The sequence below is a fragment of the Cyclopterus lumpus genome, chromosome 23, assembly GCF_009769545.1.
Source record: "Cyclopterus lumpus isolate fCycLum1 chromosome 23, fCycLum1.pri, whole genome shotgun sequence".
Taxonomy (NCBI): domain Eukaryota; kingdom Metazoa; phylum Chordata; class Actinopteri; order Perciformes; family Cyclopteridae; genus Cyclopterus; species Cyclopterus lumpus.
The window spans coordinates 10,914,562-10,939,444 of NC_046988.1; the positions used below are offsets into that span (position 1 = coordinate 10,914,562).

Here is a 24,883-nt window from a genome sequence, read left to right on the forward strand (position 1 = left end):
TATATAGATATATATATAAACATATATTCACTGTACTAAATACAGTGAATATATGCTAACATCCAACATTCAAACACTATTTCTGTGTATTGTTTAAATATCCAAGCGATCAGTGAGTCATGTCTCTTGCCTGGAGTCACTCTGCCGCTGAAGCTGCTGCTTTCATGGTCGCGGTGCTCCGACACAGCAACTGTCTCTTTATGTAAGCTTCATTCAGAAGATGTCACAATGGGGTTATGTTTTCTGTCCCTTTTCACACTGCTTGTATTCTGCTGCAACAGGAATAGGGCAATACACGCTACACTTCTTAGCTGACAAAAATAAATCAATGAATACTAGTGGCAAGTTTATGCAGTTATTTCATTATTGCACACTTTTGTTACTTGTAAAGACTTGAATTTTGACAAACCTGGAATTCCATCTTTGAAATATAGGCATTATTTACCGTACAAATACAAAATAAAACTCTGTGTACCCATTTCTCCGTGGCTATTGACTCCATCATTACAGCACCAGCCAGTCACAAAGGGGAATATGCTCGCGTCCCCATGCACAACAGCTGTACCCGAACTGTTGGAACATTGGCCTGAGGAAATGTGTGATGTGATGCGAATGTGTGGTCAGTTTGACCTTCACAGTGTGTGTACCAGCTCCCAACCCTCTGTACGCCTCACTTAGCTAATAAATGATTACTTTACAAACAATCACAAATGTTCAACATTGTTTAATAAGGAACTCTGATATTGTACTTTGTCATTGCATTGAATAATGCCTATATGGATCTGTAATTGCACATACCCCTGAACAACTGCAGTATTGAGTATTCATTTAGACATATATTCAGATATGGAAATGTAACAAAAACACATTTATATACATACACCGTAGTAACACCTATACAATGCTAAACAATTATGGTATAATACTGTACCATATACAAGAAAACAGCTATTTTTATTGATTGTACAATTTTTAGGTAGAAAATAAAAATGTTGTATTGCAAACCTTCAGCTGTGATTTGAATGAAGGACCTAACATGTGATCACAAAGGCAACACCGATGAAATAAAAACTGAAAATGGCACTCAAATTTGGCACTAGATACAAAAAAAATACATCTGAACTAGAAATGTCACTGACGTAAATACAAACTCACAATGAGTTATTGTGTCGAGTGAAAATATCCAGCCTATGCAGTACATGTTTAGTACTTGAGGTGTTATTTTCAGATATGAACGTGATGATAAATGTGTATTCGTCACTGCAGGTAGTGAGATAGATGATGGCAAGGAAGCTTTACAACTTTTGCAATATATTATCTCCATAAACCTGAGAATCTATAAAGTATACAATATTATTTAACAATTTCACCTTCCTGAAGAAAACAACAAAAACACCCATATAATGCAGAACACTGAGAACACACACACAAAAAAAAGCCAATCCAAAGACCTTATTTAAATGTCACCAGGCACCCAAAACAAACAGTGGCCATGCACATTTCCACAGAGAAGCACAAGACTGAGTGTCAAAAGTATTGTTCTATGCCGAGCTAATAAATGACTGCTTTCGACCCCTCGAGGTGACAACATTCTGAACCGGGCGCGAATGATATGAAAGAAAGGTAAACATGCTTTTTTTCTGTGCTTGTTTGTGCGCTTCGGTTTCAAACATTTCCGGGAAACAATCTCCACTCTCGAGAGCCCGCTAAGGAAGTTGGACGTGAAGAAACCGATAAAAAGGTACAGTGAAGACGAATAGGAATAAGAAAAACGGCACCATTTGTGTGACAGTTGTGTTCTTCCTAGAAGCCTAATAAGGCCAACTCAGAGGGGCCCAGTGGGGTACATGTTGTGCTGTTTGTCAGGCAGCTAAAGATTCGGAATCCGCTGGTTGAAGCGGGGAGTCAGGATTGTTAATTATTCTCATTACTGAGGTTTGATTAGCCCAGGAAGGTTCCATAAAACAACTCGGAGAAGTGTCTGTCTTGCCACCCACCCCCGCCCTCCCCCCAACAGCCACATGTGGCGACTAGGAGCTTGATTCACACTCGAAAACTTAACCTCCACAAATGTATGCTTTATCATAACAGTTTTCAAACCGTATTTTAGATCTTAAAATAGAAAAAGACAACAAGGATGAAGACTTAAATGGCTGCTTTGGCAAACGCAGTCTGATTAACCAGCACAGCCCTGTTGAAGAGCAGTGCACAGCCACCGCACAGAGCTTTCCTCTGGGACCATAACAGGACGAAGGTTCCAAATGCGAGCGCGAAAAAATCCTGGATGACATCAACGCTCACAGATTTGGTTCTGGGATCTCTGGATTCAAAGTTCCTGGAGATATCTGGAATAGCAAGGACTCTATATAAAAAAAAATCTGCCTATTTTGCAGATTATTACACACACCCTAACCCCACTTACTGCTGGTATATGTCTTTTATTTTTTGGTGACATATTAAGTGATCACTATGCCATTAGTGGAAATTGCTCCCATGTCTACATTTGGACTATCAAAATTACCCTGTGGTTTGTTTCCCAAAGGCCTTTTTTTTTAAATACATAAGAAAAACTTTAAAACCCATCATCCACAGACCACAACCCAATACCGACAATAGGCTTTGTGTGAAAAAGAGATGAACAGATTAGAAATCATGTAAATTTACAACAAAAAAAGAAAATAATTTAACCACACACACATCGATACAAATAAATAGGAAAAGATGTAGCAAGGATTCAAAAAAGCACCAACATTTTAAAAAGGGAGACATATAAATTGACAAAGTGGTGAAGATATTCTTTGGGGGGGAGGGGGCAGTGTACCTGGCCGAAACAGTCTCCTGCTACAGCGGTTTCTTATCAACTGCTACCTCTGTGCTCCATGTGTGTTCACAGTAGTCATAGGCACATGTTAACATCTATTTGTGCTGAGTTTAGAGTAGGCAGCTCTATTCGTTCGTTAAATTTGCGCCATATTACCCTTCATCTTCCATCTTCTCCCATCACGGGAAAGCCTGGGGAGGTGGCTTCTCCATCTCCAGCTTCTTTCTCTTTCTCTTCCTTGGACTCCATAACTCCCCCTGAAACCAAACAGGCCACCCCCCCCGCCCTAAGACCCCTTCCCTCCATCACGGATTCTGCAGCAGCCCCTCCCACTGGATCGGCTGGGAGAAGACCTCTCGCTCCAGCCACATCTCGTAGCTATAGTGGAAGTCCTCGGGCAGCTCCACGCGCTGGCCCAACACGCTCTGCAGGCAGTTGTCCACGGGCACGAAGTCGCCGTTCTTGTTCCTGTCGTAGCGGCGGCTGTTGAACTTCTCGATGCTCTCCCGCAGGGCGCACTCCTCCGCTTGGAAGTCCCAGGGGCGTGCGTCGATATCTGGGACGAGAGGAGGGGATACTTCATCAGTCTCTCGGACCCTTCATTTGCTTGGATGTTCACACTTAAGACTTTTCCCCTTAAATCTACCACTATCCTTTTTCTTAGTGACGACACATCACCTGTGCCTGTATTGATTATGGACCTCCCCCCCGCCCCCCTTTTTTATTTTCGTCTATTTCCTACCTTATTCTCTCCCTCTTTTACTTTCTATCTTTCTCTCCAACACTCATGGTGACAGATCACTTGCTCTCCTGTGAGGGACGGTGACCCTGAAAAGTCCCCCTTTCTCTGTTACTATGGCAACAGACTCCAGGCTGTTGGCCAATGGCTGGCAGAGCATTGTATTTCACAGACGCAGAGTGCGTACATACAGACGGGAACATATACACAGATGTACACATCTACCATGAAATGACAGATGTATTAACCTTTACTAAATTGTGTTTACCGTCATGTTTACAGAGCCGAGGGTAAATGTATTCTTTACATGGCAACACGTTTTTTTAGCTTTCCGTTGCCCTTTAAATTGTCAGGATAATGTAAAACAACAACTGTATTTTCCTTTTTGCTTCCCTTTGCCGTGGTCTTTTTTTATTTTCTAGAAAACTCGATCTTAGAAAACATACTATCAATCCTTTTATTGTTGTTTATTTTATTATTCTCTTTTCTTGGTTACTTAATTAGTCATCGTTTAGATTGTGAACTCTTTGTATTATCAGTTATTGGCTGTATAAATTGTGGAGAAAAATGGAAAAGCATATTATTTGTAATAAACTGTGGCCAGCCTGCCATTAAACTGATGAGATCCATCCTATCTAAAGAGCCAAATTGGTTCTTTACCAGCCCAGTTTGAAGGATTCATGAATCTGGCTCCACAGACTGCTATTTACCATTTCCGTAGGCCCAGTCGTCATTGAGCCTGTGGCGGACCTTCTGGTAGATGGCTGACATGGTCTTCATGTTGCTCTTCCTCCACTGGCGGCCCAGGTACTTGGTCTGGATCTTGAGCAGCTTGAGCACGTAGAGCTGCATCATGGCCTGCTTCACCTTCAGAGCCCTCTTCAGGATGGGGGCGGACTTGAACACCACCAGCATCTGAAAAAGGAATGACATTGACTAGAGGAGCCCGTTTGAGCGCACTGTGGTATACCGGAGGCACGCTGCAAACACTTCACTGTGTAATATACAAATGAAAATGTGCATGGACTGGCTGCTCGGTGCTGTGGGCTTTGTACGTGCTCAGATGGGGACCCAGAGATGGTATATCTAGTTCTGTGTCCAGTTCACCAAATATGCAATTTCCTTTCTTGAAATCACCACACTGACGATTTTTGTTTCAACCGTTTCAAAAACACAATATGATACATCAGACTCATTTTACAGGAGAAGACCCCACCCTAAGGCTCCAGTCTAAGGCTCTGCCGCGGTGCACAACTACTCACCATTGTCCTGGAGTGTTTCCACTTGGTCAGCTTGTTTAATATTCTCAGCAGATTGATACAAGAGAACAAGTTTCTCCAACAGAACTGGTTGCTGTCTCCCGCTTCCTGAAAGACACACACACACACACACACACACACACACACACACACATATGTCATGATGACACTCCAGAGAGCATCAATCAGGTGTCTCTCGCTGACACCGTTTTCACTCACCAGGCTCTCAGCTGTGAGCTCAGGCATCTCATGGACCACACAGTGGGGGAAGTCCAGCACACATATGCTGCAGGGAAATCACAGACAAACACACCGGTCACTTTCCAAATATATACTCTTCTTATACAGTACAGAGGGCTTTTCCTACAGTATTGCACCTGAGCTAAAATGGCCTGACCTGGTCCTTTCCCCTGTTGCCAAAGCCTCCTGTGACCTAATATGTGGCTTCATGTTCATTTCTCTTCTTTCACACCTGAATCCCCTGCCATTGCATTGCTGCTGCGAGGCCATCTGTTCCACTTCCTGTTGCCTGCCGATTCATGCAAGATTGCAGTCATGTCCGTAATACCTGGTTAGCCGTCTTAACAGCAGGTTCTCAAACACAACCCTCGGGTCTCCGCCAAGCTCATTCTTATAGGTACCATAATAGTAGTTAAGTGGTAGCTCATTTCCAGCATGACTCGCTGGAAATGGAGACACAATTATACAATTTTCCCGCATCTGTTGCACCAAACCAAGCTCGTCTGTTGTGATACAGCGAACCGAGACGTGCAGTGGTTTCTGTGAGGGTACAGAGTAGGAGACAAGGATGCTACCTGTTTTTGGCACTGATATAGGACATTATGTTCTGATTGAAGAACTTGAGGATGAGTGGGATACAGTTGGCAAACACCAGGTGCTGGGAGACAATCTCGAACTGCGGGAAAAGAAGAGGCGGAATAATTAGTTTGAAACTCTGGAAAAAAAATTAAGATTCAACTCTTCTTCAGTTCTGTGGACGATGTTGATGGGAAAATCCATGACTCAAAAAAGGAATGAAGAGGAAAAAAACGAATCCTATAGGGTCAAGAACCAGGATTTATATTCTCATACGGCAGCTAAACAAATCCTTTACCTCAGTTCAGTGGTTCATTGACTCTGGATGTTTCAAATGTGCAAATGTGCTATGTTTCGCCTTGTTTTCGGCATGTAATGTTTTCCATTCCTATGTAATAAATGCATCCTCAAAAGCAGTTCTTATCATAGTGCTTGTGCAGGAGCCAAATAATGTACTCGACTAATCGATTTGACTTCCCACTACAGCTGCATACTGCTGATGTACTGCATGTAATACAGTTTTGTAGCAGCAGAGGGCGCTACCACTACAACCCTACAGAGCAGCCATTAAGAGTGTGAAGGAATGTCTCTTCCTAGTAACAGAAAATATCCCCTTCCCCATGCGCTGAACAGCTGATAAATAAAACAAGATCATAGTGCTTGAAACAGGCCGAAATCCTCTCTTTTTATAAAGAGCAGATTTCAGACCAGATGCTTTCTTTCAATCTGATTTCCGTCTTCATTGAGAGGAATGGACCAACTGTGGGTCTATCAGGCTGAGGTTGCGAGATGTGAGGAGTGGATGGAGGTCCTCCATATGTGGGGGTGGAGAGGAGGATGAAAGGAGGAAAGTAATGGCATGTTTTAATGGATAATCAGGTGGAGGGTATTGAAGGTAGCACAGGGGGGGGGGGGGGGGGGCATGGATAATAGTGTACATTTGTGCTGGGGGAAGGTGACATGGAGAAGTAGAAGAATAATGTAAAATGAGAGACAATAATGTGAGGTGTCTATAGAAGGGAGGACTGTGTGTGTGTGTGTGTGTGTGTGTGTGTGTGTGTGTGTGTGTGTGTGTGTGTAACCTGATAAATATGGTTGAGTTTGAAGTGTTTAAGGAGCAGCAGCAGCAGAGCAGAGATGGCCTTGACGATGATTTCCTTGTGACGGTTCACGTCAATTCCTAGCTTCATGCTCTGAAGGACTGTGATACTGGAACACACACACACACACACACACACACACACGCACAGTAAGGCCTTCAGGTCTCTAATGATAATACAACTTTGTCTCAAAAACGACATGACTATGAAAAGACTGACTGTTCGCTCTGATTGGATATTCTGGTATGAATCTCAACAGGGAACGGCCCTCTAGTTGGGTGTCAGATAGTCTAAAACTAAGACATACTGCAGACAATAAAACAAACTCAGAATAAGAGCTTTTCTTCCAAAAAAACAAAAACATAGAAACTGGCCTGATAATCTTTTATGTGCTATGTTTAGATCTAAATGATGGTGACATTTGACAACATACATGCATATTTTATGTGCTGCTCTCGATGACAGCACCATGAGAAAACGTGTGGTCAAACTGCAGCAGTCTCTCGACAGTACTTACGGCATCTCCTCAGGCAGCACATCAGCCAAAATGTTGATGGAGTCCGTTTTGGCTTTGGAGGTTGGAGCTGCAGCCAGCAGCAGCTTCAGGAGGGCAATCTGACACAGGTGACAACGCAGAGATCAATATTGTGTTGTGTAAAAGGTCCTATGTGCTCTGTATGATCTAAGATTGCTGCTAAGAATGCCTGAATATGTTACAATATATGTGCATCAGTGCTGACAGGCTACTCCAAGCAAAACAAAATCTATATTATTAATCAATTTTCCCTTTTGTTGGGAGAAACTGTACAACAGAGATGATGTGGTTTACAGTGTTTCCACACAGTCAATGTAACATACATTTCAGAGCAAGATGGTGAGAATCAAGGGTCAGAAATGTGAGGGATTGTGTAAAAAGTGATTAGTTACCATACATGAGCCACTCACCACATACTGGGAGAGGTTAGGAAGCATGCCCAGGTAAAGCATCTCTGTTGGTGTCTCCGCCACCTCCTCTTCACCCTAAACAATGCACAGAAATGAATTCACATCCACAACAACAGCCATGTTTCGATCTCGATTAAATATTCAACAAATGAAATATTCCGGTCATGTACCCGTATTGCTTTTAAACATAAAAAAAAAAAAAAAAAATGTACAGAGTTGCAGTGTCACGACTGTTCATAATTGTCACGGTGACATGACTGACCAGACTCATTGGACACTGTTGCAGCTCGTCCTCCTTTTTGATCTGGACTTCAGCGATGGACACATACTTGTGCTGGAGAAGACAAGAAAACCAGAGAGAGAGAGAAAGAGAGTTAACACTCTTTCTAAGCCTTTATATCATTGAATGAGATAACGAGTGAATGAATTAGTGAGATGCTACATGAGGCAGTGATTTCCCCACTCACCTGTTTCAGAGTCTTGACGCTCTCATGGATGGGTCTAGGCAAGCCCACCAGGGTATCTGTGTCACTGCAAAACAACAAACAGTTACACAAGAGTGGGAGAAGACACCGTTTACATTTTTTTTTTTTTTAAAAGCATACCGTTTACGTCTCAAATTAAATACCTACTTTCCCAGAGTGAACCCGATGAACTTGTTTCTGCTGGTCTCAAGGAAGTGCTCGATGTCTTTCTCCCTGCACACGCAAAAGACAGGCCGCGGTCAGATTCAGGATTCATTTTGAGAACACCTGCTGCCACACAAACCAAACAGACAGTTTTCATGGGAGCACTCGCATGCGTGCACACAAATGCACGCATTAGCTCCCTCAAATCCCATCAGTCACACCGTGTGCTGCTGCTCTCCGTGATCCTCCTACTAAATCAGCCCGGTATGTTGCAGCACCCCCGATCCAGAGGCGTAGCAATGCACACGCTTCACTAATAGATGGACAGAAAATAGGTTTTCTGATAATGAATGCATAATAAATGGCCTGCTGTAAAGCACTCGTGTCCTCCCTCAGAGACATTATTCACGCACCCTGGGAAGACACCACACGCTAGCTTTACAGTCAGCAATACACAGATGGAAAGCATATTGCTGGATGACAGCGAGGGGAGCAAACTGTGAGACAATTTTCTAATTTGGTTTTAACCTAACTCAAATGGTGGCACAGAATCAGGGTGGGAAGACACACCAGCTGCCAGCCAAATGGTGTGAAGTCGTGGCTGTGGGTGGGAGGCTTTTATCTACTCTAGTGGTCAAATGGTAAATTTTGACGTTTTATTCAGTAGAATTGAGCCAAGTGTTTTTGAACTAACAAAGAAATATGCCAGACAGCTACAGTAATGAGTATCAGTACGATTTATCACCGAAAGGTCTGACTTCAGCCGATTATTAATGTGTGCAGGATCTGTGTTAACGCCTCCTTTCTGGCTTGGGGTATGTTGTGTGGATGTAATTAGTGCAATTTATCCTGAAGTAAGGCTTTAAGAGGGCAGTTTAAAGAACATTTATAATGCGTTACCATTTATTGGTGTTTGTTTATGAATCCAAAGTGCAGAAATTAAAACTGTTCATTAACCTGACTTTAGGGGCCCAGGGAAGGCCTTTGGGGAAGTTGACCCTTTCTGTAGGAGGTCTGAGGGGAGGCGGCGGAGGTGGGGGCTGGATGATGACATCGCGATCCAAGGGGTCAACCTCGCCCTCGATGCCGCTGTCTGTGTCCTCGGGGTCCTCCTCCTCATCCCGGGCGTCGTCGTTCTTGAAAGGGTCCCGCTCGTTGTACGTGTCCAGGCTGTCCTGCTTGACCAGGGGCTGGGAGAGAGAGAGAGAGAGGACTGCTTATAACAAGCAAAATGACCTAGAAACACATACAATGAGTAATTAGCCCATCTCACATTTAAAATGTGGTAAACTCCAGTTGTAAAACTGCAAAACTGAGGAATGACCACTTAAACTTTAGCTGATAGCGTATATATTACCTTTAAGCCCTTAACAAGCAGGCTCATGCTGTGCAGCCAAACACTGTTCAAACCCACTTCATTTCCAAAAATATATTTCCAAGAATGTATACTGGGCAATACTGAAAAACCCATTGAAAGACAAAAACTCTTAAAATTAAAAGAGCGCTAATTTTAAAGTATACTGGTATATACACATATCTCCCAATTACACTGACGGTATGAATACATTTGCAGGACTAACGTAAAGTACACAGCAGACAAACTGCCGCCATAGTGGAGCAGATATGTTTTTATTGCCTCAGGTACACTGATGTGTCTTAATGACAAAGCTGCTGACAGGTATTTCCAATATATCGGATGCAAGCAGCCTACTAATAGCCTAATAAATAATATAATATTTGTTCAACATTTTTATTCTCTTTCTTGCAGAAAGTGAGATAAGAAAACAGATACCACTTGCATATTTGTCCGTTAGCTATAAAGCTACAGCCAGGATACCGTTAGCTTAGCTTAGCATAAACAGCTAGCCTGGCTCTGTCCAAAGGCAACCCCCCCCAAAAAAACAGCGAGCAACATTTCAGATTGAACTTACCACGCATCTGCATTTCAAAAGATACAGAGACAAATGCAAGCAAAAGGCTCAGACTCATATTGAGCTCTCACACACACACACACACACACTATCTACAAAAACAAACCCATTTCACACACACACACACACACGTCGCAGTTCAAACAATTTCTCTGATGAATGACTCTGGCAATATTGCAAGCATCAGGCATGAGTCAGCGTTTTGGCATTAGTTGAGCCAGTGCAGTCAATGTATGGGGCACCAGTGGGAGGACCGATGCTGGCCTAAGTGAGGTAGAGTGAGTGTATGGTTGGGAGGAGGGAGGAAGAGATGAAACCGTGTTGTGAGCCATTCTCTATGGAGAAGCCATTCTCTGGTATGTGGCAGGTAAAGCTACTGTAGTGGGGAGGTGTTCGATCAGGGTTAGGGGACAACCGCTTTCAATGACATCCATCTGAGAGTGAGGTCAACTGAGACCCAAATGCAGCACCTACAGAAGAGAGAGTACGGTCATGGCGATCTCAATTCACCTCCTCAATGAATGCATTTTAAGGACATTGGCCCCTAGTCCAGAGTCCACAGTGCAAGGTGACAACCCTGGTAGCGATGTGATGAAAACTACAGGGGAGATGCTATTACAGCAGATTGCTGAGGGGACTTTGCAGGACAGTGGATAGTGACCGCTCCACGCCAATGACAACAGCCAGCAAGTCAACCCTGTTTCTCCACCCCCCCCCACGAACTGAGCAGGCCACAGTGGAGGTGGAGGACAAAAGGTGAGTAGAGGGAGTGAGGTGTTAATGGATTAGTGTGGAAGGAGAGGAACATGACGGAATAAGCATGGGAGAAATATAAGGAAGAAAACAAAATGTGAAAACAGTTGGAACAATTAGGGGCTTAAGGAGGATGGAAGTAAGATTATTATTAAGCGTAAAGGGAAAAGGAGGATGGATATAGGCAGGTATGCGTGGGAAATTAAAAGATAAGCATGGAAGGAGTAATAACAGGGTGAAGGGAACAAATGTAAACAAGTAAAGGGAAGAACAAAAAGGAAATGGAAGAAAATATGCAATTGGTGATGACTGAATTAAAAGGCTCTAAAGAAAGAAAAACAGTTGTTCGCTTTCTTCTCGAGAGTAAGATGAGAAGATCGATACCAATCTCGTGTCTGTTGTCACGGTTACCTTGCCAAAAATATGTGTATTTCTTAAATGACAAACTCTTTCCTTAAGTATTGGGAGCAAGTAGGATTCCACCGAAACCACTTGGAGCATTACACTTCTGGTTTCTGATTCATTTATTTCATAATAGATGTTGCCCAATAGTTTGGAGTGTCCAGACAATATGCTTTATATACACACACACAATATAATTCTTGTAAAACTTCCTTTGGCAGAAAAAAATGGCAATGGGTCCAACTTCTGATGTATTAAATATTGCTTCCTCTGTTTTTGGTGCAAAATGATATGATTGGATGAAGTTAGATGACAGGAGAGAGAGGAGAATCTTAAAAGGTCAATAAAAGAGACGGGATTTGATGGCGGGGATGTGGCATATGAGTGCAAAAAGTCCAGAGAAAATGCAGAAGGAATAGAGGGAATTTGTGGGTAAAGACCTGCTTCTTGGTAAAGGGACTGTCTCCTTCCAAGCTATCAACAAAGGCACTCTGTGGGAACACAAGGAAGAGGGGCAATGAGAGACCAGAGTGCAATTAGAGAGAGCCTGTCCGGTCAAAGCTCTAGAAACAGAGCTGCCCCGGCACCAATAGCATCTCTGGGTCTCTAACTTACGACACAGACCCAGAGATGTTGGCACTGAAGAACTTTTGGAAAGACGGACCTGGGAAATTGTTAGAGGATGAGTTAACGAAGGAAGTCTATGGGATCACTTCAGAAACAGATGAAGCTGTTCAACAATAATTTAAAAAAAGCAAATAATGGAAATATTAGTCTCACATGTAGGTCGCATTTACAATGTCATGTTAGTAATAAAGTTCAGTTATACTGGAGGGTTAAAGGTAGCAAACACACCCCTGCCTTCTGCAACACTGTCTCACATATGATTTGCTTTTGGCTGCAAAAGTACAGTAAAAAAACACAACATTTCAGATATGTGCATGTAGTTTTCAATGAATGCACATTAAAATGTTGCATTTATGTCCCCTCGTCTAAAAGTGCGTATTTGAAGTGAATGCGTCACACGTGTGTGTGTGTGTGTGTGAGCGAGGATCAATTATGGAGGACAGTGTAATGCGTGTTCTGAATGGGTTTGGTGAGTTTGGGTCAGTACCCTGCGGCTGCGGCGGCCTCTCTTCTGCTGCTGCTGCTGTTCAATGAGCTCCATGGCAGAGGCCGGGGGCGAGGCCGCTCTCATGGCCCTGACCACCTTGATGCTGTCCTCCGGCAGCGGGGGCAGGTTGAGGCGCTCCCGGCCCCGCACCTTCATCTCCTGAAGCTCCTGGAAACCCCCCACGGTGAACTGGAAGATAAGGATGGAGAGAGAAACGCAGTGATTCACAGGCTAGTGTGCAGTGAATTAGGTACGCAGGTGGATGCATCTTCACCAGGTCACCGTGCAGCCTGTAAAACACATTATCAAAATAATTAATGGATATGGGATTGTAATGCAATGGAAAGTATGTTAAAAAAAATGTAAAAGAAATTTGAAATACACAAACCAATACTATAAAATGACGTGTATTATGTCTTGGCATAACGGTCATAATGTACTCACCAGTATTGTCTTCCAGAGCAGCAGGAGCACTTTCTTCATGGGGAAGTGCGGGGCATTCATGCTGCAGAACTTGGTCACCATGGTGAAGAGGAGCAGGGCAAAGGGCTCACCGTTGTACAGAGGGGAACCTGAGGGGTCAAAAGGTCAAAGTCTGTGTTTTTGGCATTGGATATCTGAATATATGAAAGTGACTGCGAAGACAGACTCTCCTGCGCTTTTGAGAAATGATGGCGATGAAGCAGGGGTTTCTTTTAGATCAAAGGATTATATATTTATAAAAGTAGACCACCACAGCATATTTCAGTGCCCTGTATTTGTTAAACACACACACACCTAGCTCATTCTTGAAGACTTCTCTTGATGCTCTCCACTCAGGTCGGTCATCCTCTGTTTGAACTCTAATGGTCTCCACTATCAAGTACATGATGCTAAGTAGGACTCTGCAAAGAAAAGACAGACACAATTCTCAACTTGACCAAATGTGTGTGTGTGTGTGTGTGTGTGTGTGTGTGTGTGGTGATCATTTAACTGGTGCCTGGAACAATAATAATGGGCCCGAGATGTCAACAAGTACAAGAGGCAATAATTGGATTGAGGAAATGATGAGTAGCAATGAAAAAGGGAAGTGCAAGAAGCAGAGGAGGATTGTCTGCAATCTGCTTATAAATTTGAGAGGAAATGGTGTGTTCTCTCTGCCAGGATAATGCACCATCCAGTCACAATTACCTGATGCAATTCAGGCGCTGTTTTATTTAATAAACGCTTTGTTCGCTCAACAAAGCCTCCCAGTTCAAAATAACTATAATGGTCTTCAATTTTGTGGAAGCAATTAGGGGCAGATCCTCTCCTCAAGCCAGTAATTATTTCAAAGTGTTCAACTGGGAAATGAACAGACGGCGCTTTGCCTATGTGTGAACATATGAGTGTGTATATGTGGGTGTAGAGGGGTGTTCAGCCTATTTTGTAAAAAGAATATAATTAAATGTTGCGGATTAGGTCTGTGTCTGTGTAAACATGTGTGCTTGTGGCGAGATGACAGATAGGAAAGCATGAAAAATATTTTGGAATTGGAAGATATTTTCCTTCTTGTGTGAGGTAAGAGGAATGTGGAGTCGGCTCCGAGTCATGTAGTTGCATTACGCACCTGAGCTCTGTGCTGTCTGCGAGAGAGATGGCCGGCTTCCTCACTGCACTGCTGCATGCCTGGTTGTTACTGCAGACACCAAAACACAATTTAAAACCTCGCATCATTTTAGTGGGTTATTTGAAAAAGAAGAGCCAGTCTTTGCGAACACAAAATCAATTTCCAAAAGCACGACGATAAGGTTATAAAATACACAACCAGCGTCTAATTTTCTTTAATGCGATGCCCTTTTAATGCTTTTTCTACAAGCAGCACTGTGTGTGTGTGTTTTTTTTTCTTTCCCCGATTGGCTCTCTTACACTACTTTGAATGTGCAGGATGTCGATAGGCCAGACTGTGCCATGATGCCTCAGAGAAGCTTATGTAACAAAGAAGTGCCGGATCCCAACTGAGGCCGACACCAGCAGCAACAAAAGCACACTTGAAGGAGCCGCTGCCGCACCGCGTCCTCAACGGAGGGTTTGAAGTGCGGAATCACAGGCGGTGTGTTTACTGTATTCCTGCGTTTCATTGTCGCTCTCATTGTGTCTGTCGGTGTCAATTCTATCCCCATGGACCTCAGGAGGGAACAAAAGCTTCTAGCAGGGAGGACATTGAGTGAGAAATAAACATAGACTCTTTCGGGGGTTTCGAACCGATCAATAACATGACAACCATTAGGCCACCCTATGAAAGATGTCAGGATTTGAGGATAAAGATTCCCTTCATCCGAGAAACACATAAGGGCACTTTTACCCTGTATTAGCGTCCATTAGCGTCCTTCCTTTACTGCCAGCAGGCCATCACCCAAATGGGCCATACATTCATGAAAAGGCATCTGCAGGTCTGCGCTGTCTGTTTCTATGGCTTACTTGCCCTTCATGTCCCTTTCTTATACCCTCGTGTGTTAGGGTACAGCAGTAGCAAATCTGTCAATCTTATTTTATCAAGCAAATCCAAGGTGAAAGGGACATTGTAGCTGGTGGTTTCATTTGGGGAGTGTTCTTGAATGACTCGCATGTCCCCAGCATATTCGGCACGTCCTACTCACTCTATCTCCATGCTGAGCAGCTCCAGCAGTGCCGTGAAGATGCCCATGTCGTAGAGCAGGAAGACATTGTGTCTGGACCAGTGGAGCACGTCCACCTCCGTGTCACAGTCATCAAACACTCCTGGGGAAAAGAAAGGTGTGCGGAAAACTTTCAGAAGCTCATTTCCGTTCAAGTGAAAGTGAACAGCAAAGGGAGGGCAGTAGTTTACAGCCGTGGCGTGTGGACAGACGCATCGGGCCTACGCACCCTGAGCCAAGTAGAGGATGGCCCTGGCCACCTTCAGCCTCTTGTCTCTGTCCGTCACCTCCAGCGCGTCCAGCAGCCTCATCACGTAGGACCTCTGCTCCTCCACCGTCAGCTCGATCCACCGTCTGTCTCGAGCTGCAGGAAGGACACGACAACACAGTGGGCGACGGCATTTCATCTTTTGTCCTCTGCCTCAGACAGTGTAGGCTCCTACGTCGGCGTTAGTTAATCGTGTTGTTAAATCTAAACAGATGTTTACCATTTTGCTAAAATGCTACTCAAATAGCAGTAAAGTGTTATCATACCCATTAGGTTACTGTATTATCATGCTTGCTAGGTTATTGTTATTATCACTCATTATCTTTTCTATCAGTCACTGTCCCTCGTTATCATCTGTTTTTTATACATTATGTAAGCCAGTCTGCATGTCCTGCAAAATTGGGAATGGATTGATTTCTTCCTGCTGTTACACTTCCATTTTTGTCTGGGTTTACTCCCTGTAGCGATTCCCTTACTCTTTACTTCCTGCATGTCATACTGCCCCCCCCCCCCTCAATGTTTCATAAAATATTAATCAAGCTCAGATTGTTCGGGAAATCAGGTGGCTGTAAATAACCGGCCTGCCGCGCGTGACGCCTGCTCTGCTGTAATCTTGCCTGTCAAATACTTTCAACATTTTCGCACAGCCAAGGACTCAGCCCGTCACCTCCTCCGTCACCATGACGAAGGGGGCCCATCCGTTGTGACGCTCCCCCCACCCTCACTTCCCCACCGCCATCAATAGCCAGCCACTGGAGGCGGTGGACGGCTTTAAGTACCTTTGCGTGAGCCTGAAGAATAAACTGTGAAGCTTTGACGACCCCGCCAAAGACTCTGCCACCCTCAAACTAAAAAGCTCTGGCAGTCAAACGCCACCTCCTGCTCCCTCGGCATCGCAGCAGTATTGAACCCGTCCACCTGCTACCTCGCCATGCTCGGCCCTCACGCATAGAAACAAAATCCTGAAATGTCTTTATTGGCCTCCCCACTCCCGACCTGCCTGCTGTTCTTGTTTGTTGTCTGCCGTTTCTGAGCCTTACTGGTTTTGAGTGTTTGATGGCGTACAGCCTGTGAAAGCTGTATTCCTCGAATCTAATTTTGGTTAAACTGTAACCTTGATCTGGATATTCACAGTACTCATGCCGTTAAACTGTGTGTGAGAATATAGAGACGGACTGGCTGCTGCTGCTTTGATGTGTCTGTCATGTTCAGGCCCAATGCATCAGCTCTGCAAATAGCTGAAAGATAGTGACTGTTGAATAATACAGAGCAGTAATAACCAGAGTCAGTGTCGTGAGCAGAGACCAATACGCAAAACTATTATTACTACTACTACTAAAAATGACAGCTTTTAAAGAAATGCATGCCTTCTCTGGCAAAAAGCCTTTTGTAACAGTGTTAGTCTTCTATTTTTAGACGCTTCATTTAATTACTCGGACAGTAATAGGCATTAAAGCAGCAGAACATCATCATGATCGGTGGAGCTCAGCACGTCACCAATAAATCTTCCATTCTTTCAGTAAAGAGCCTAAATCAGACACACTGTGATAATTACAGTAATTCAGGATGAGGCTCGTCTCGCTTTTTTTCTCGACCAAATAGAAAGATGCCAAAGTGACTTGAGACCTTAGTGGCCTCTTACTTTTTTTTTTTTCTCAGAGTGATCTCTGTGGCATGTTGTTAAATAATGCCATTAACCCAAAACAACCGAATGCCAGATACGGTGAAAAGTTAAAACAAATCATGGTTCTGTATTCTCTCTTTTTAATGGAATGTTAATTAGAATCAAACTTGATCTTCAAGACAAGACAGCGTGATTAAGAATATCTGGTAAAGAGAGCATAATCTCTTGTCAGACGGTGACTCGTGTTGGAAAAGCTGCTTTGTTCTTGGGAACCAAATATTAATCGCATGGTTAGGATGGGCCCATGAGAATCTGTGGGGATATTCATTCTTTGACCGGCTTATACGAGCAGAGCTCCGATGTGCCCGGTGACCCGCCTCGCACAGGTCGGCTTAAAAAAAGAAATTAAAAAAACCACAGCAGCACGCTGAAGAGCGGCGCTGGCTTGCGTCGCACTTCAGGGAGGTGAGAAAACCAAACGAACTGAGCTCAACACGTCCCTTTGACAGCTTTCAGTGTGAAGCGGAGCTAGCACTGGAGCGGGGAAATCTTTTTACGATCTCAGTTGCTATGTCAAATTTGTTATACAACAATAAAAAAAAAGAGAGAGAATTTGTTCAATGGGAATGAAAGAAAAATGAAAGATAACGTTGCGGCGCAAGCGACCGACTGCTGCAATGCGAATACGCCTCTATTTTATCTAATTATTCCCCTCAACACATATTTCATCATGTGTGCACGGTGTCGTGAACATTTTGTTTATTTAACCTTCATCATCTCACTCATGGTCACTCTTATCAAGCACTGAACTGGGGCCAACTGGGCATTGAGAGCGACACAAAAGGACTGCGTGGCAGCGGTCGCTGTTAAAAACAACATTACTGGCTTTGGACTTCTGTGAGTAATTTAGTGTCTAAAGCACAATTGGAGCTCAGTCTTTACTCTTCATGTGAGGGGAACGGCACACTGGGTACCCTACAAGTGATGTTAACACATTAAGGGATGTGCAAACAGCCTATCCACAGCCATTTAATAGACATTACAATCTGCTACACACACACACACACACACACACACGCACACACACAGTACCATGGCTCCTGAAGTCCTCCTCAAAGTAATCTCGGTTGAGGGCAAACTCTGGCTCCTCTGTGTAACTGTAGAGCTCTGTAGACAGAAAACAATACAACAGAATTAGAGCCAATATATAAAAATATCGGTTTTACAGCTTCTGTACTTTCCTTCTTTTCTCTGTATTTTTATATTTTTTATTGTCCTCACGTATTATATAGATCAAATAATTGGTCATTTAATCAAAAGCAACCAACAGATTGATTGATGATAAAGAAAATGGGTAGTGACAGCCCTAAGTAGAATAGAACGGAATATAATAAAGAGTGCCTTACAAATAGAATGCATTATTATTATTATTATTATTATTATTATTATAATAATAATAATAGAAAGAGGAGACAGGTGCACTCCCGCAGGTAAACCGCTCTACCTTCCAAAAACTAAACCAGTTCCTGTCTCCTCAGCGGTGAGCTCGTCCGTGTCATGCGCAGTCACCATGCTTCTCCTCGTCACTAGTCAACCCCCAAGGAGCTGTCGCCAGAAAGCCACTGTGACTGTCTGTGTGCGTTCGCCAACGTGACTAACACTCAGCCACCGCATGCCATCCGCCAGGAGGACAATCAATCGAAATCCCACACTAAAAATAAACTACGAGATAAACATAAATAAATACACTATCAGACACATCCGTCGGCACCGTTGAGTTCTATCCCTCGGTCTTTTATGCATCTTTTGGGCATTTATAATTCAAGATCCAAGTCACGCATGAGCAGTTACCAGATATGCAGATGCTGGAACAATACAGTAGTCCTGAATGTATAATCATAGTTCTTGTGATCACGAGTAACATTAGTCATGCAATGTGTCCCGTGAAAACATGTCAGGACGGCCACATTTAGTCCTGTGCCTTCAGCAGCGTGTCAGCTCATCGTCTCGTTTTGATGAATAACACTGTAACATGAAATGGCTGAAGAAAACCTCGAGAATGCAGAAAAAGGCTTTATATCTTCCAATCATTCAGATTTCTATAGGTGTAAGTTTGACTATAAAGGTTGACATGAAAGGAGAACTGGATACAAGGAAAGTGTAAGGGACAGATTCCAGCACGTAACCAGGCCAGACGTGTGCATGAAGGCACAGGAACATCCTGGTTTACAAATGGCATATTTGTGGCATATCAAGACAGCTGTGCTAGCGTGCTAGGCTGACAGGGATGTCGTTAGTTTTGCAGATACTTGGTCATAAACTAAAAATATTGGACAAACTTTGAGCTGATGGCAGTAGAAAAAAAAAGTCTGGAGATCATCAAAGTCGTTCAAATTCATCCAGTGGGTGCCACCAATGCAAAATGTCATGGTAGTCGAGGCAAAAGAGGAAATGTCGGGGGACCATCAAAGTCAATGGGAGTCATCTCCCGGGGACCATGAATGTCTGTACAACATGTCATGAAAATCCATCCAATAGCTGTTAAGATATTTCAGTCTGGACCAACATGATGTAACGACATCCCCGTTAGCACGGCTAAAAAAATGACCAGATATTAGTCAACAATATATGTAGCAGATATGGTGACAGAATCAAACATACGTTTTCTCACATTGATTTAACCTGATCACTCTCACTCAGGAGGAAGTACATTGAATGCAGCTCCTACTGTATGAGAATGTGTTATTATGTGATACATAAATGTTCATGTTTCTGAACCATTTGGAAGCCGAGACCGGTGTTGGGAGGCCGGCCAGTCTCACCTGAGAGCTCGGCAGTCAGTGCGTCCGTGTCTCCGTACTCAAACTCCAGGTTTGGAGACTCCATGGAGCTCTGCGAAGAGCAAAACACACATTTGCATAAACATTATAGTAGGACAGCGATCTCAGATAAAAAAAAATGATAATAATCACAGATGTCCAGACACCCACATGCACACAAACATACTGCAGGCTCTTCACCCCCCCTCCCCCACTCACACACACACACACACACACACACACTACTCTGTACTCTACTCACGGTCACACACTTCCACTCCACACATCACCCACGCACACTCTTCCAGCTCGTTCGCGGTTTTCATTTCATCGCTCGTACTTTTTGATTGGCTGCTGAATATTCAGGGCGCCGTTGATTAGTCATTTACATGTGTTTTTTCTCCCCTCTCTCACACTATCTCACTCACAATTACACACGCTCTCTCAGCTTTGATCAGGCCGATTGAACGATGAGAGGATGCTCTCTCCCTTACAAAACCCCAGGTGTGCGGCAGAGCAATACACAGTAGTGAGAAGAGAGAGTCAACCTGGCCCCTTGTGTCAGAGCAGATCAGCTGCTGTATGCAGCCGAGGGTCTCTCCTGGCTCAGCCTTCAGCCTCACCCTGTGATGAGCACGGGACCGGCTGCACACGCCTCAGAGAGCGCCCTCACCGGCTCCATACAGGCGAGAATTTTTGTAACTCTTTATCCTTTTCAGTAGCGGATGTGAACTGATGCAATTTCCCTGAAGGGACGATTGAAGATTAATTTCATGTTAATGACATTGAAGAGAAAAAAAAAAGTCCCTCCTGGCAGCACTGGGAGGTGAAAAGCTACCAGTGTTAGTTCTGTTTAACTCTGTGAACATCGCCCCAGGGCCAGGACTGTAAATAAGGATGTGCTCTGAGTCAGCGATCCTGGTTAAACAAGGATTAACTGACTTAGTTGTTTATGTTGCAATATTTATCCGGCTCCACTTAAATTCCAGTGCATTGAGAAGAAGATGAAGGTACGTGGGGGTGGCCATGCAGTCACAAGCGCCACAATGTCACTTATGAAATGATGATCTTTAGTCTCCTCTTCAGTCCCTTCAGCTTCCTCCACACTACACATAATGTGATGTTGTTTATGGCGTCTGCTTAATATTGATCCAGCTGCAAGAGGTCGATTATGGAAACCAGCCACAGAACCAACTGCCATACCATTATGTGTTAAAATCATTAGTCCATTAATAATGGCCTAATACATCTATAATATCACAGGGATTAATTGCTTAACTCACTGTAAAATGCAAAATCAATGCCAATCCTTTTACGAGCTCTCTATTATCAACCGACAGCGTGTCTTCACACAAGGAACAACCTCAGATGTACGAAAGCTATTCCAGACTTTGTTGTGCTGCAAGTGGATATTCCAACTGTCCACTGTTCCCCATTCATCCTGCTGTCTGATGCTTCAGTCTGTTACGAAACGGGGCCAAGACTGGTGATCGTTTTCATTATCGACTATAACGAGTTGATTATTTTTTATTCATTTATATGTTCAGTCCATCATAAAAAGGCGACTCGTGATTGCCTCCAAACATCTTGTTTTGTCCAACCGACAGACCATCAAACTTTGGATTGCACACAGCTCTCATCCGGAAGACCTTTTTAAACCTAAACGAAATAGCAAACAATGATGACATCATCAGCGTGATATTACAAACTGGTTGTGAGGAGTTTGAAAGACACGAATGTTTAGAAGAGTCTCACGGTTACATTATGGGAAATGCAGGATCAGCATACTTTGAGCTTGAAACATACTCCAGACTAAAAGTTATGTTAGCTCAACTGGTATGAAGTACCATTTTAACAAGATCAATCATTTCCTCAATAAAAAAATGTATGAACAAATTAATTTAATCCATTACGTGTCCGATAATTGGGAACATTTGGTTTTCAAATGGCTTATGTTGTCGAACCAACAGATCACAAACAATATATATTGGACAACATGAAAATGTTTGACCATTTTACTTTGAGAAATGACTTTTAAAGCTTACTGTTGTGGTCACTTACTATTACATTTAATGACTCATCCAACAAGCCGCCTCATCCACCATCCATCTGGTGAAGAACCCAGAGACACCCAGGGACAGGCTGCGCCGGGGACTCGACTTGCCCCTGAAACTGAGGTGGCCGATCTTTTCAAACTCAACCGGGATCTTTCTTTAATTCCCGTGAACGTCAACACAGGAAAAGCCTGTCTCTCTCTCCCTCGCTCTCCCTCTCCTTCATTTTCTCATCCAGGCTCCCCCCCCCCCTGGGCCCTCACCCTGTCTCCCCTCTCTGTCGCCAGCTGATAACGAAAGTCGTCGTCACTCCAAGCTGGCACCGTTTCTTTGCCCCAACACTCTGCCCCAGATCAGTGTGCAAACACTGGGGGCAATGTCAAGGCAGGCCACCCCGACTCCTACCAACATATGCCACACAGACAAGAGACGACTGCTCACATACTGTACATGAGCCAATCAGATCTGAGGTTAACTCAACAGACAGACACAGGAGCCCAGTTCGTTCCAGTGCCGTGGACATGAGTATTAGCATCAACATATGGCCTTGACGTTTAGTGCTTTCAGCATTCATCCCTCCCTCCCACACACACACACACACACACAATCCTCAACCACTCAACCCCAAATCCATCTAGCTGTGAGATGAATATGCTCTAATTCCCTCAACAACAAAAAAACATTCACTGTGCTCAAACAATAACACAGACGTCAGGGGTGACTGGATGTTTGACTGGATGGCAGCTTTGACTGTTTAACTAGTCGGATCCATCTGGACCGAGAAAACCCAGGAATGAAAAGGACATCTACTCAGATTTTTTTTTCACGAGGGAATGAATTACAGCTAAAAGGCACTAAAAAAAGAGGCAGCATCAGGCCAAACATGAGCCATGCTGCTTTTATGTTCAGAGGAGCATAGCAGACCCGCAGGTCCATGTTTCAGAACTGTTGTAAACGGGTCTGTCTTTGCATCAATGGTTGGATTCAAGGAGATCTTGTGAGGTTGCAGCTCAATTATTTTTTTAGAAATCAATCAATAAAATGAGCAATATGAAGGAAGTCAGGTTGGGAAAGAAACATTAGAAAATTCAATGGGCTATTTTTTTTTTTCCACTATCTATCATGCTGCGGACCAAATGATTAATTGATGAATAGAGAATTCGTTTGCAGATGAATACATCGTGAACATAATAGTTGGTTGCTGACCTGCAAACGTTGAATTACTTGAAGAACTGACGGACACAAGCCAATGTCAACTATGAAGGATAAGGACATTTTAATGTATGCATTATTTACCGCAAGAGAAAATAAAAACCTGGAAATATCAAACGACTATAATCCTGAGAGATATGCTTCATAGTTGGTGGGTGAGCGGCTCGGACTTCACATTTCACCACCTGCATTCTCCACGCTGAGCACCGCTGTGGGATTACTGCGGGGTTATTTATAGGAGCCGGTTGCCAAAATAACACCTCGGTGTCTGCATGCCTGCCTGTCTGCACGCTCTCCAACCAAGACGTCGACTCACTGCTGCATAGGAAGGACATTCAGCTGGACGGAAAGCTACCCAGCAACAACACTCTCTCTCTCTCTCTCTCTCTCACACACACTCACACACACTTCCAGTGCGCTCCTGTGCCATAAGCGGTAATAGCCGACTGCACACAATCGCCTCTCCAATTTACCTCCGACTCCTTCTGCTGCTCCTTGAACACATCTTTCCCTTTTGGCCTCTGCCTGTCGCCGTTATCGTTAAGGTTATTAATGATAGGTACCTCCATGTCCTCCGCCTGCATCTTCCCCGGTCGGCGCGGCTCACTTCCTCCCCCGCAGATAGTGCATACCGGTCGGGTGGCGAGCTGCGACTGCACCGCGCCGAGAGGAGTACCGGCTCCTGAGGACAAGTTGTGGATCTCCGCCTCCTCCCCCCCCTGTCCGTTTGGTTCACTGTCCCTGTGCGCTCCGAGAGGGCGGGGTTAGAGAGTCAACAGCAGAAAGGAGCGTCAGCTGACTACCTGAAAGGTAAACGAGGCGGTGTTAGGCAGGGTTAGTGCACTAAGATAGAGAGTTGATGGCTGAACAGGCAGACGTAGCTCTTATGCACCTCGTATGGAGGCTTTGGTGCTCTCTTTAAAACAAGATCATATATATATATATATTTTAAAAAATCAGGAATAAATCAGAAAAACGTATTCCTGATTTTATATATATATATAGTTATATATATATATCTATCTATATATATAGATATATATAGATAGATATCAGGAATATATCATTTCTTTCTGTTTGTGGAGGCAACTTGAATGGCGGGCTGCGCCACTAAAAGTGAAAATTAAAGAGAGTTAATTACGGAATGGGAATATATTGAACGACTAACTACATACAAAATATGTTCTTGCTTCTTCATCGGCCTTCTTGCCTGTTGAAATGTAGGAGCCGGTTTCATAAATTGACCTATAATTTCTTAAATTTTAATGTAATTAAAGGGTTAGCTTAACCACATGAGATGACAGCTACACTATGCTACGTACCTTGTCCCAGGACAATCTGATGTCTTATTTTTTCGCCAATGAGATTACATTTATCTATTGACTCATTCATATTGTCCATCAAACTCAATTAACAATGCACTATAATAGCTATATCTATCTCACCGGCTCGCCTTATGTAGGCAGAGAACAGTCAGTGCTATTACATGCTGTTTCTTTCCAAAGAAAAATAAAAGTCACATTGTGGTCTTAACTCCCCTTTGACCAAATAATGTATGTGGTTACTGAGTGTTGTACAGCACAGTTGTGTTCTTGCTCCAGATGCAGTAGAACAATACCAACCACCAGCTTTGACTGATGAATGGCGTTTCCTCCAGGCTGTGTCAAACCAAATTCATATAAAATAAGATTTGTGTTCTTCTCCTTGGTAATAAAATGCCTTGTCATGCAATCTGCTGTCAGGGGTCCAGATCAGTTTGTG

The 24,883-nt window shown here is 43.6% G+C and overlaps 1 protein-coding gene across 4 annotated transcripts; it reads right to left on the reverse strand.

Annotated features, from left to right (window-relative positions):
- Positions 1–98: 98 nt before the first annotated feature.
- Positions 99–23,809, reverse strand: strip2 (striatin interacting protein 2). 4 transcript variants are annotated; one of them, XM_034526461.1, is made up of 22 exons: positions 23,596–23,809; positions 19,860–19,929; positions 18,130–18,204; positions 15,375–15,509; positions 15,128–15,248; positions 14,098–14,166; positions 13,287–13,393; positions 12,954–13,081; positions 12,510–12,698; positions 11,836–11,886; positions 9,267–9,499; positions 8,313–8,378; positions 8,148–8,211; positions 7,943–8,014; positions 7,681–7,755; positions 7,253–7,350; positions 6,718–6,844; positions 5,635–5,735; positions 5,039–5,105; positions 4,823–4,927; positions 4,271–4,475; positions 99–3,377 (listed from the first exon to the last, which is right to left on the reverse strand). In XM_034526461.1, the coding sequence occupies exons 1-22, from the start codon at positions 23,704–23,706 to the stop codon at positions 3,127–3,129; spliced, it is 2,520 nt and encodes an 839-aa protein (XP_034382352.1). In that variant the 5' UTR covers positions 23,707–23,809; the 3' UTR covers positions 99–3,126. The 4 variants fall into 4 exon arrangements, with proteins under 4 accessions (XP_034382352.1, XP_034382350.1, XP_034382349.1 ...); XM_034526459.1 differs by lacking the exon at positions 11,836–11,886 and having other exon boundaries at positions 23,686–23,809; XM_034526458.1 differs by lacking the exon at positions 11,836–11,886.
- Between the last annotated feature and the right edge of the window lie 1,074 nt (positions 23,810–24,883).